Genomic DNA, 14324 nt, shown 5'->3' on the forward strand with positions numbered 1-14324 from the left:
GTAGCTTTTGCTTGTGCAAATCTAGAGATAGGATATTGATAATCATTCTGAGCAATTCTCTCAAAAATTCTAATAGCACTATTATAAGTACAATCCAGCAAAGGGCCATTGGCTGATGCATCAACAAGATTCCTCGTGTGTGAATTTAGCCCATTATAGAAAATTTCAATTTGTGTTTCCTGTTGAATGTCGTGCATAGGGCAACGTCAAAACAAAGATTTATAACGTTCCCATGTAGTGTGAAGATTCTCATCATCCAATTGATGATAAGCTGTAATATCATTTTGGAGACAATCATTCATTATCAGTGGGTTAAAGGGCAAAACAAACTATATTACTAGTACATTCCAAGAAGTAATTGATCCAGTAAGTAGCCCAAGGAACCAAGTTCGAGCTCTTCCCTGCAAGGAATAAGGAACTAATTGCATCTTCAAAGTGTTATCAGGAATGCCTTGTTGACTAAAGGAAACACAAATCAATAAAATGATTTAAGATGTTCTTTTGCATCTTCATGTAGCAGTCCAGCTTATTGCCCATTAGAATTTAACATTTGAAATATTACTGGCTTGAGTTCAAAATTCTCAGCTTGGATTGATGGCCTAACTACTCCCGGTTGTAAGTCATCCAAGATATGTACTACAAAGTCTCGTATAGTCCTGTTTTGTATTTAAGCGTCTTGCGACAACGGTGGGTCATTAGCATTTTGGTGTTGCACCTGGGGTATGGCTTCATTGTTTCTTCGTAAAGCCATATTCCTTTGTTCTTGAAGTCTTCTCGGAACGGTTCTTTCAATTTTTGGATCAAAATCAACAATAAACTCTGAATTGCTTCTGGTCATCAAACACCTAAAATAAAATGTAAAGATAACGACAAAAAGAAAACAAGTTAGTGGCAACTAAATATTATATAATAAAAAAACAAAGTGCAAAAATAAAAATAAATATCAAACAAATGCCATCCCCAACAATGGCACCAAAACTTAATCGGCTGTTTAACGTCACAGTAATAATGTGCAAGCGTACACTGTCGATGCAAGTATAATAGACAGATATGAGTCTGTCGGATATTTGATCCCACGAGGATGGTTATTTTTTGTCTATAAATGTCAGTGCAATAAATAGATAGAAACGAGATAAATTATGAGAGTAGTTTTCGAAGCAATAACTTGAAAAAAATTAGATAAAATATGATAATGATAAACTGGGATACCCAATGTGTATATTCAACAGAATACTAAGTGCTCACAAGGTATAAAAGGATAGGTGATTGTCGATGCATTAAATTGCAATGAATATCTTACCAAGCTTAACTTCTATATTTAATCTAAGACTTAAACATGCACATTAACCACACCTTTCGATGATGGCAACGGATCATTATTAAGAACAAGTGGATTAAATTCCTCTAATCCTCAAGCAACTTTCACTGTCATGCTTGTTTGCTTGAACTGTCGCTACACTTTCCAGTGTTAGTGACCGCAATAACATTTCCATTCTAAAAACATTCAAACCCAAAGATTAAACAGTAGAAGCAAGATTGAATAAAATAACATTCAACCCAAAAATCATTTGTACTTTCGTACAAACATGAAATAAAAAGTAATCACTATCGTTTAAAAAAGGAATATAAAAGAAACAAGTGGAGAATACTATTCCTAGACAATCTCGACTTGAATCTCTCTATTCCCCCTTGTGTTGCACTCATGGCTCCTTATCAGGAGCTGGTTTGCATCCCTTTCACGTTGGTTCACCCGTAGGAGACCTAAGCCGCCATAGCCAAGTAGCTTCAAAAGATAGGTTCAAGAAAATAATACCCCCTAAAAGCCTCCCTCTTTTTTTCTTTTCACGTGAATATTTATATTCTTCCAAATAGCAAGGTGTCCTTTCATCAGAATCATGTTGCCTCTGTATGTACACATTGGTTATACTAGATTGGATAGCTTACATATTTTTGTTCTTATTTGGACAACTGTCAGGTGCAGCAACAATTCTTGGCGCAATCTGGAAATACTCATACAGCGACATCGGTACCAAAACATGACAAAATTAAGGATAAATAGGCTAAGATCCACTGAGTTATAAAATGTAATTTACTGAACTAAAAATGCTAAAATATGTGCTAAAGATAACTAAATGGAGAGAAATTAACAAATAAGTAGGGAGAAAACATATGTTCTTTCTAGTACTATCACTGCTCCAGATGTGATTGTTGGTATATTTTATCTCTTTGATGTTACTGTGTACGTATTGATTGACCCTGAGTTAACTCATTATTATATTTGCACTGCATTAGTAATCGAAAAGAAATTACCTGTTGAATATACTGATTATGATATTCAAGTTACTAATCCACTAGGTCAAAGTGTGATAGTGAAATTAGTTTGTCGTAATTGTCAACTAAAAGTTAAAGGTTGTGAATTCCCTGTCGATTTGATATTGTTACCCTTTCGAGAATTTGATGTTATTTTGCGTATGGATTGGCTATCGTTGCATGATGCTATAGTAAACTGTAGACAGAAATGGATTGATTTGAAATGTTAGGCAGGAAAGATGATTTCAGTTGAGTTTGAAAGTCCGAAAGATGTTAGAATTATTTCAGTTTTTTTGCTCAAAGATTGATACGAAAAGGTAGTGAAACATTTCTTGCATATATTCTTGATAACAAAGATTCAGAATCAAAGCTAGATCAGTTGCCAGTTGTTAGTGAGTTTGTTGATGTATTTCCTAAAGAGTTGTCGGGTATACCTCCTGATCGTGAAGTTGAGTTTGTGATTGATTTGGTTCCTGGAATTTCACTGATATCAATATGACCATACCGTATGGCACCAGTTGAATTAAAAGAATTGAAAGCACAGTTGCAAGAGTTATTAGATTAAGGGTTATTCGACTGAGCGTGTCTCCTTGGTGTGCATCTTTGTTGTTTGTGAAAAATAAAGATGGCTCTTTGAGATTGTGTATAGGTTACAAACAGATGCATAAAGTCACAATAAAAAATAAGTATCCTTTGACATGTATCGGCAATTTGTTTGATCAATTGAAAGGTGCCACAGTGTTTTCAAAGATAGATCTTAGATCTGGGTATTATCAATTGAAAGTTAAAGACTGTGATGTGTCAAAGACTACTTTTAGAACTCGTTGCAGTCATTATGAGTTAAAGACGACTCTTTGAGATTGTGTATAGCTTACAGACAGTTGAATAAATTCACAATTAAAAATAATTATCATTTGCCACGTGTCGACGATTTGTTTGATCAATTGAAAGACGGCATAGTGTTCTCGAAGATAGATCTCAGATCCGGGTATTATCAATTGATGGTTAAAGACTGTGATGTGTCAAAGACTACTTTCAGAACTCGTTACGGTCATTATGAGGTTTCTGGTAATGCCATTTGGTTTTACTAATGCCTCTGCTACTTTTATGGATTTAATGAATCGAGTTTTTCAACCTCATTTGGATAGATTTGTTGTTGTATTTATTGATGATATATTGATCTATTCCAAGATTGAATCCGAGCATGCTCAACATCTGAGAATCGTACTACAGACTTTGAGAGAAAAACAGTTGTACTCAAAATTTAGTAAATGTGAATTCTGGTTTCGCGAGGTTGGATTTTTGGGTTACATAGTATCAGCAGATGAGATTCGAGTTGATCCAAGTAAAGTTTCTACTGTGATGAATTGGGAAACACCAAAGAATGTTTCTTAGGTGCAAAGTTTTCTGGGTTTAGCAAGTTACTATCGATGTTTTGTTAAAAACTTTTTGATTATTGCTTCATCGATAACCAAATTGTTATAGAAAAATGTTGAGTTTGTTTGGTCCGATAAGTGCCAACATAGTTTTGATCAATTGAAGAACATGTTGATGGAACCTCTAGTGTTGACTCATCCTGAGTCTGAGGTAGCATATGTTGTTTATAGTGATGCGTCTCTCAATGGTTTGGGTTGTGTGCTGATGTAGACAGGATAAGTAGCAGCTTATGCTTCTTGACAGTTAAAGTCGCATGAAAAGAATTATCCCACTCATGATCTTGAATTGGCCATGATTGTATTCGCTTTGAAGATTTGGAGACATTATTTATACGGTGAGAAATGTCACGTGTTCAAAGATCACAAAAGTTTAAAGTATTTGATGACTAAAAAAGAATTGAATTTTAGATAGAAATGGTGGTTAGAGCTACTGAAAGATTACGATATGGTTATTGATTATCATCCAGGAAAGACTAATGTAGTTACAGATGCACTAAGTCGAAAATCGTCATTGTTTGCACTACGAGTGTTGAACGCGCATTTATATGATAGAGTTAAGAATGAAACCCCTGTTTCTACAAAAAATTTGAGAATTGCAAGATGAAGATCCGAAGTTGATGTTCAAATGACAGATGGTTCAGAATAATTTGAGTTTAGAGTACAGTGTTGATGATAATGGTACATTGCGTTATCGCGATAGAATTTGCGTTCCGAATAATCTAGATTTGAAACATGATATTCTTTCTGAAGCTCACAGCAGTACGTAATTATTCATTCGGGTAGCACGAAGATGTATTGTGACTTGAAACAGATGTACTGGTGGTCGGGTATGAAACGAGAAATTTATGAATTCTTAGCTAAATGCATGATTTGTCAACAGGTGAAAGCAGAACATCAGATACTATCGAGTTTACTACAACCTGTTATGATTCCTCAATGGAAGTGGGAGCGAGTCATGATGGATTTCGTATCTGGTTTACCTGTAACTTTGAGAAAGAAAGATTCGATCTGGGTGATTCTTGACAATTGACTAAATTGACATATTTTATTCTAGTCAAAACAGATTTAACACTCGAGAGATTAGCAGAACTATATGTATCTGAGATTTTTTGATTACATGGAATTCTAACATCTATTATTTCATATCGCGATTCGAGATTTACATCAAGATTTTGGAGGAAACTTCACGGGGCTCTAGGCATTAAGCTTAATTTCAGTACAGTGTTTCATCTTTAGACTGACAGGTAATCAGAACGAGTGATTAAGATTTTGAAAGATATGTTGAGATGTTGTATACTTGAATTTGAAGGTAACTGGGAAAAGTACCTTCCGTGAGCTGAATTTGCTTATAATAACAGTTATCAATCCAGTATAAAATGGTACCATTTGAAGCTCTTTACGGGAGAAAATGTAAAATACCGTTATATTGGTCACAGTTGAGTGAATCTAAAATGGTGGGAATTGATTTGACCTCAGAAATAGAAGACAAAGTTTGAATTATTTGGGATTGTTTGAAAGCTGCATTTGACCATTAGAAATCGTATGCAGATCTGAAAAAAAATATATAGAATTTGCGGTTGGCGATCGAGTATTATTGAAAGTTTCTCTGTGGAGGAAAGTGCTACGTTTTGACAAGAAAGGAAAGCTGAGTCTGAGATTTAGAGGACCGTACGAGATAGTTGAAAGAATCGGCCCTATAGCTTATAAATTAGCTTTGCCTTCTGAACTCAAGCTATTACAACTAGGGTTTTTTTTTAGAAATAGCTAATTTCACAACAAACTCTAAAATTTTTATCAAGCAAATTTTCAAGAAAACACCCTAAATTTTTTTTTGTCCCAAATCAACCTTCAAGATAAAGGAGTCAAACTTTGAAAATCGTCCCTCTTCCTTAAAGTGGATCTTCACTCTCCTCTCCAAAGCTAAGGTTTTTAAGTCTTCAAATCAGGTGTGAGATCTAAAGCTAAATATTTGTGTTTAATTGAAAACTTTTAAAGAAGTAGATAACTAGCATGTGCGAACCGTTAAGGAGAACCCCCCATATTGTGCGAAGCTCTAGAGTAGGCAACCTCATGTGCGATCCCATATGTAAAACAATATAGGATTAGACACGTAAACTCTTAAAACATACATGCAAACCCATATGATCTACATGTGAACCTTAGGTTTTTACCTACGAACCCTAGTTAGTAATACATGCAAGTCACATATTTACATGCGAACCACCACTAGTGTGAGCCAATTATATAATATCACATACGAATGCTACTATTATATGTGAACCATAAATATGTTTTATGTGAACTCATATATATGTGAACACCTGAATATGTTATATGCAAACCTTATGCATGTTATATGCGAACCCTTAAGTTGGTAGTATGTGAAACCTATACATGTTGCATGCAAAGCCCTAAGATAGTAGTATGCGAACCCCATATATATGTTACATGCGAACCCTATATATGTTACATGCAAAATAGTATATATGCGAACCTATATACATCACATGCGAACCCTATATATATGTTAAATGCGAACCTCTATACATGTGACATTGTTGTTTTCTTTTACACGCAGAAATTACATGTTTGTATATGTGAGATTGATGAATGCATGATCACATGCCATTTAATGCTAAGCATGAGAGTTTGAACGTTGCATCAATTGATGATAAAAAGTATAAATATGCTAAGTATATTTGCATAATTACACAAAATCGAGTATGGAGGACGAAGGAGTTTCGTAGTGGACTGTAGCAACTGAAGTACACACCGAAAGTCAGTACTGCATGAAGTAGGACATAATGTCATCCAAATCGGATAAGCTAAGGTAGTAGCTTAAAACACCATCTAAACCGGATGAAACTGAGATGATAGTTTAAAAAGCTATCAAAATCGGGCAACCAAGATAGTAAGTTATTGTAGTAAAAATCATCGTCACATATGATAAGCAGAACAACCATCATCACTGGAAATCAAATCCAGGATGGTCAGTTCTTAATGTGGGATTTGGAGTGTCGAGCAATGCTCGTGGAAGGTTAGGATGGATTGGTGGGAAATAAAAACTATAGTTGTATTACATTATACTATAAACTGTATTTACACTAATTTATTATATGTTCCATAAGTCATGCCAAATTTGATACTATGCTATTAATTTTTTTGTTTTTTGTTTGTTCAAATATGTATAATGGTTTAGAATTTAGACTCACACTGAGTCATTGTAAGCTCACACACACTTTTCTTTACCTCCCAGGTAGCACTGAAAATTAGGACTCAGGCATCGGAGGATCCTCGGAATAGCAAGCCATTTGCTGTTCATTATTTCTATATTTAAGTTTTATTTAAAGTATTCCTTATTTGTTATTTTTCAGGACTATAATTATTATATTTCCACTTTTATATAGTAGGATTAACTCTGTTTAGTTTATTCGTACTAAAGCAGGATATTATATTATTTGCATGCTATCTTTAGTTAGAATACCATTAAAATAATTGTTTTCCGTTGTTTCTCAAAATAAAAGAGCTTGATAAAGTCTTTTGTCGAAAACCTTAGCCATTTTCAAAATACCATGAAAAATAAAGATGAAATTAAATTGTTAAGCAAAGCCGGTTTAATAATAATGAATGTTTTCCTAAAAAAACAAAAAGAATGATTTTCATACAAATCTAATAAAGTGGCTTACAGGATCACTTCAGTGATCAAATGTAACGCCTTTGATTAAGCCGAAACTCCTAGGTCAGGCCAGAGGTGTTGTATAGATCTATTTAACAGTTGAATTTTATTTATATCAAATAACTTATTAGATACTTTTTCATTTTGGACACCGAAAATAAAAAAAAATTACAAATCAAGCATTATCATTAACAATTGTTTTCATTTAGTTATTTGTTATTAATTTAATGTTGTTGTACACTCATTTTAGCCACCCAATATGTTTTCACCTTGGTCAGTCATTTTATCTTTTAAAAAAATTAATTTATTTATCTTTTTTGAGAATTAAGTTTGTTTCTTTTTGTAAAAGGGAAAAGTGGGGTTTTAGAGGGATTAATAGGAAGATCTTAGATTTTTAGGGAATACCATTTTATCATTTTAATTTATTTTATTTTCCCCTTTTAAAAAAATTAATTTTAATTTTTCAATAAAAAATGAGATTTTACTAGGAATTATCTGGATTTTTATAGGAAAAATAATTTATCTCTTTATTTTCCCTTTTTTAGAATTAGATTTAGTATTTTTTCCATTTTAAAGGAAAAACTAAGATTTTACAAAAATATTATTAAGTTTTTATAAAAATTATTTTTATCTTTTTAATTTCTTTTATTTTTTAAAAAGTTTTTCTATTAAAAGAAAAGGAAAAACAGCGATTTCTTTTGAGAAAAATCATGAGCGTTTTTACAGAGAATTGAGTTATAAGAAAATTTTTGAATTTTAATCTCCACAATTGAAATTTCCTGTAAAAATTAAGATCTTTTTTTGAAAAAATAAAATTAATTTTAAAAGTGAGTGACCAAAATAAAAATTTATTAAAATTACGTGATTAAATAAAAGTAATTGTCAACGATAATGCTCAATTTGCAAAGTTTTTTTTATGCCTAATGAAAATTTATTAAAGTTGAATGACCAACAATATTTAAAATTATATTTTTAATATTTTATGTGTAAAACTATACGTAAACAATTATGTATAAAAATATTTAAAATTATATTTTTAATATTTTATGTCTAAAACTATAAGTAAACAATTATGTATAAAAATATTTTTTAAATGCAAAGTTGCAATTTGATTCGATATCCCAATAGAAGATATGTCTATATCAATATATTTGACAATTGAAAGTGTTTTTATGTCAAATAAGTTGTTAAATATTATTATGTATTTAATCTAGGTGAATAAATCATGAAAATATAACTCAGATAAATTTATGTTATGGTTTTTTTCTTTGATTAGTTAATTTACCTGTTTCATATTATTAAAATTGTAGGATGCCGTTTCTTGTTTATGATTTAATTTTCCATGCATATTTTCTGTCTTTTCATGTTTTCTGAGTTTCATTAATATGTAGCTATAATACACACACATGTCAGGCATTAAAGGTAAAGAAGTAATTTCATGGCACCCAGGCCGTACACATGGTAGACATGCAAACGAGCAGTTCAGTATTCTGTTGCCTCATATATACTAAAAATAGCCACACCAATAAACGTGTGATGTCTCACATGCCTCACTGTGAAAGGCTTCAACATTCATTCGATTTTGTCAAAGAAATGAAGAGTTTAGCTTGACTTATCTTCCATAAATAATAATCAGAGATTGAATTGACTTTTAAGGAGAAAATGAAATTATTTGAATGGATTTAAGTTGAATAAATGCGTTAAGAAAATGTCATCCATTTTTTTACTATTATACATATTAATAATATAATATTTTAATTAGTTCAGCTATCCATATACATTTATATAATTATAATAAAAATTTTAAAGTACAATATATAAAATAGATTTGTAAGTATAATTAATATGCTAAATAATATATATCTACATCAATCAATCATTATAATGCATAAATAAATTAATTAATAATTAAAATATATTTAAATAAATTCGAAATATAATATATACGCATTGTGAAAGTAAAACTCAAGATTTTAAAATATACAAACCCTCGTCTTATCATTAAATCAAAGATTCATTAACATTAAATTAATATGATATCAATTTCTTTTATATAACAATTATTCAAACCCAGCTAATCTTAATAAAAATGAAATTTTCTTTTAACCTCAATCAAAACTGAACGAATTAAATTATGTGATTAATTCAATTAACTCAATTGTAGGCGAATAATTTTGCAGCTTAAATCCTTGCATTGCATTCATGCCGTCCGCGGTGTTGTGAATCTTGAAATTACTTGAAGAGCTTCATTTTATTCATAAATGACATAGATATTTATTTTAGGTTTCGCTTTAAAAAAATATTGATTTCAACTCAATATTAATTATACTAGAATTCTAGAAATTGCGTATACGTGTTAAAATCACAAATATAAAAAAATATGTGTCTAAAAATAGTATAAATAAATAATAAAATGTATAACTTGCAGCTAATTAATAAAATAACACATGAACTATGTACGATATTAACATTAAAAATATAATTAAATTGTTTATAAGTTGGTGTCGATTTAACTTGAGACATCAACTCAATCAAATATGCAATCCATACTAAAATTTCTTATCACAAATTTATGTTTAAAAATAACATAAAATAAATAACGAAATACATGGTTTGAAACTAATTAATAATAACACACGAATATGTATGATATTAAAATAAAAAATTAGATTAAATTGTTTATTATGGTGCTCTCATGAATCTTGAGTCGGTATTGAGTTAATTTGTGACACCAATTCAATAAATACATTATTAATACAAAAAATCCTATCACACGCGTATGCGTGTGGAAACTACAAATATAGAACACAAATGTGTGTTTAAGTTATTCATCATTGCGTTGTTATCAATTTTCAGTCGGTGTCAAGTTAAGTTGTTATACTAACTCAATCAAATACATTAGTAATATATCTACAATTGATGGACGTATTAAAGTGTGTATGATAAAATTAAAATGTATAAAAATTCAAAACAAATCTTTAGTTGGGTGCTAAATTAAAGGTTTTGTTAATACAATTTGTTTGGATTAAAATCTCAACATATACATATTTTTATTTTTTCTTTAAATAAAAAGACTAAAATACCTTGAATAATATAAGTTATTTTAATTTAAAAAGGTATTTTTATAATTTTTCTAATCATGTTGGTGACTTGATTGAGGGGTGACACGAACTCAATCGGAAGCTTAAATAATATATAATTGATAGAAATAATAATGTGTATAATAAAATTAAAATGTATAAAAAATAAAAATAAAAGAAATAATAAAATGTGTAATAAAATTAAAATGTATAAAAATATTAAGATAGAACTTTAGCTATAGTAAATTAAAGGTTTTACTAGTGTAATTGATTTAGATTCAAATCTTATAATATGTATATTTTTATTGATTTTTTAAAATAAAATGAAATACTCTCAAATGATATAATTTATTTTAATCATGAAAAGATATTTTTGTATTTTTTAAATAAAATTACTGAATTGGTTGGGGTTACACCAACTATTGGGATAAATTCATGCTTTAAATCAATTATTTTTCACCTTTTTTAGGAACTGTGGGAGGAAAAAACTTGTTAAAGATTACAACACGATTCATGCATGAAAATATTTACCACGATAAATAAAATCTATTACATCTAGGAGAAACGATAAAACCTCATTGGTAATGGTGATTTAAATCCTCATCACTGAGATGCGATTACATTACCATGCTGTGATGAAAGAACTTTAGAAACTACCCAAAAAAAAGAAAAAAAAAAGAACACTGCAACAGAAGACAAGTGACAGCTAACATAACATGCTGTCTCCGAAGACACTACTAGAAAAAACCTAAACCACTTAAGACATGAACATCTAACATCTAACATACAACACCTAAAATCTAGACATCACCAAATCACGAAACATCAAGGGGATGGGAAAATGCCACTGCCACCTCTGAGGCTGCCGCCACCGCCAATACCACCACCAAGTCCTCCAACACCGCCTAAACCGCCCAGGCCACCGATACCCGTATAACCGGCTATTCCGGCGGCACCACCGATTCCACCAAATTTCCCAATCCCACCAAGGCCGCCAAGAAAAGGGATTCCACCAGCAATTCCACCATAGCCACCCATCCCAGCAAAGCCACCAACTCCACCGTAAATAAAATTCTTCTTGTCATCAATGCCACTCGTACCCTTCGGTGAATCCGCCTTGGGTGCATCGGCTTGCAACGTTTGCTCCTCCGTTGAGCCACCTGGCATCGTTGTTTGTCGGTTATCGAGGCCGACATGGCTAGGCACATTACGTGCATGGCTAGCTTGCACAACCACCAAAACAAGCACGAGAGCTGCGAAAACCCTACCCATCTTTCCCTCTTTCCCCATAAAACGGCTGTTCACTGGAGTTAGCTAGCTAGTTTTGCATGGAAATGCCTTATATATAGGAGACTCAAAGGTGGAGGACAGTTGAGGGTAATAAAGGTTGAAAATGAGACATTGCCTATCACAATCTCGAGACAGGAAATTCTTTGAATTTGGCATCAGAGTGTTAGGTAGAGGAAAAGAGGAGAAAATTTAAGGAAGTCATGTGTTTTGTCACCAAAGTGCATGGCCTTTAATAAACCAAGCACTTCATTTGTATGAATATTTGGTTCGGTTCGACTAAACAGTACGGATTGACCAATAGTACGTAAACTTTATATTAGTGTAGAGTTTGATTCACTGAAAACGAATTCTCAAAAATCATTTTTAGAAAATGATTTACGTTTTTTAAAAAATTAATATTTTTTAGTGTTTGAATGAATTTGTATAAAATATATTTTGTTATTTAGTATATATTTAGAATTTTTGTATATTTTCATTGTTTAATTGAGTTTATTTTATATTTATAAATTTATATTTTACATTGTTCATTGTAAAACACATAAATATATGTGTTATAAAATATTATGGTACAATTTCCTTTTAACAATCGAAATTTATTTTATAATAAGAAAATATTTTGTAACAATCAATGTCATATATAAACTTAATAATAAATGATGCTTAATTGAAACTTAATTTAAATTGCATATATTACCATATGAGAGTACATATTGACACATTAGAGTTGTAGGGATAAATGAAGCTAAGCATTATTGAAACAAATAATCAAAATTATATAATTAAAATATTCATATTCTTATACTAGGTTAAAATATGTTATAAGTAATTGTACTCTTCATAAATTTAAAATTTAGGCCATGTACTTTTATTTTTGGGTTAGTCCTATTTTTTAGATATCAAAATTCAAGTCAGTTGTTAGCATTATTAAAAATATTTTGTTAAATTCATGTTCATTATAACGTCATTTTTTAGTTACATGAATTCCGAATATTTTTTATTTAAAAATGCGACATCAACAAAATTGACAAAAAAATTACAATGTTAACAATTGGACTTGATTTTCAAATTTGAAAAGTAGAGGAACTAAATTCTTGAAAATAAAAGTACAAAAATTCTAAATTTGTGAAAAGTACATAGACTTATGACATATTTTAACAATTATACAACAAAAAATTTATTATTGATATATTTATAATTGTAATAAATGTTAACAATTGGACTTGATTGTCTAGGGTACAGACGCTCGAATTTGGAATTGAAATCAGTCAGGTGCCTATTGTAAAAGAGTTTCTAGATGTGCTTCCTGATGAACTTTCTAGAATGCCCCCTGAGAGGGAGATAAATTTTTCGGTTGAGTTGGAACCAGGGACGCCCCCTATCTCATGCACGTCCTATAGAATGGCGCCAGTGGGGCTTAAGGAATTGAATGAGCAGTTACATGATCTATCGAGTAAAGGTTTCATTAGGCATAGTGTGTAACATTGGGGTGTGTCAATCATGTTTGTGAAGAAGAAGGATGGATCTATGCACCTGTGCATGGACTATCGTTAGTTGAATAAAGTCACGATAAAGAACAAGTACCCTCTACCAAGGATTGAAGACTTTTTTTGTAACACCCCTAACTCATATCTGTCGCCAAAATAGGGTTACGGAGCATTACCAAAAACTTTTAACTTAAAACATTCAATTATAACCATTTTATAAAACACATCATATTCCATTCAAAAACATGCATATTGTCCTTTATTTGAGCCTGCAAGGCCTTAAAATCACATTAGAAGTGATTTGAGACTAAATCAGAAACAATAAAAAAGTTCAGGGAAAAGTCAAAAAATTTGAACTGCAGGGGTCACACGGCTGTGTGGCCAGGCGGTGTGACTCATACGGTTGAGACACATGCCCGTGTCTCAGGCCGTGTCATATTCGAAATAGGGACACACAACCGTGTCCCAGCTCGTGTCTTACCTGTGTAACTCTCTAACTTGCTTCACATGTCCAAGCCACACGCCCGTGTGCCAGGCCGTGTAACACTCGAAATGCAACCTTTTAAAAAAACCTACAGAGGATACACGGCAGTGTCGCATGGCTATGTGGCACACACGACTGAGACACACGCCCATGTCTTAGGCCGTGTGGACAAGAAATAGGCCAAATTCAAGCCATTTCTTTCACCCAATTCAAGCACACCCTTACAAGCCATTTGCACATATGGCCAAGGTATCAAAACATGTTCAAACATGCATAAAATGACCACTTTCAATAACCAAAATTTCATTCAACGAATATGCCAAAAGGCACCTCAATCAAAACAATCAAGTATACTTAAACATATGCATAATTGGTCACCTTGCTACCATTTTAAAACATATCATACTTGACTTATACCATGTCAATATAACTTATCATTTGAACCACTGTTTTCATGCATCCCAAATACACATATATCTAACTCATATATATTTGACCATATTTCATCCATATATATGTTGAATCGCCGGCACCCCTATGGCGCAGTGAAAAATAAAAATCCGG

General features: G+C 31.6%; 1 protein-coding gene across 1 annotated transcript; it reads right to left on the minus strand.

The window, feature by feature from the left end:
* Positions 1–11017: 11017 nt before the first annotated feature.
* Positions 11018–12001, minus strand: LOC107903758 (co-chaperone protein p23-1). Its single transcript, XM_016829906.2, has one exon. It carries the CDS (start codon positions 11790–11792, stop codon positions 11328–11330), a length of 465 nt encoding a protein of 154 aa, XP_016685395.1. The 5' UTR covers positions 11793–12001; the 3' UTR covers positions 11018–11327.
* Positions 12002–14324: the final 2323 nt, after the last annotated feature.

The sequence above is a fragment of the Gossypium hirsutum genome, chromosome D05 (assembly GCF_007990345.1).
Source record: "Gossypium hirsutum isolate 1008001.06 chromosome D05, Gossypium_hirsutum_v2.1, whole genome shotgun sequence".
NCBI lineage: Eukaryota > Viridiplantae > Streptophyta > Magnoliopsida > Malvales > Malvaceae > Gossypium > Gossypium hirsutum.

Coding starts and splice junctions, on each gene's coding strand:
- LOC107903758 (XM_016829906.2), bottom strand. CDS start 11,792: ATGGGGAAAGAGGGAAAGATGGGTAGGGTTTTCGCAGCTCTCGTGCTT.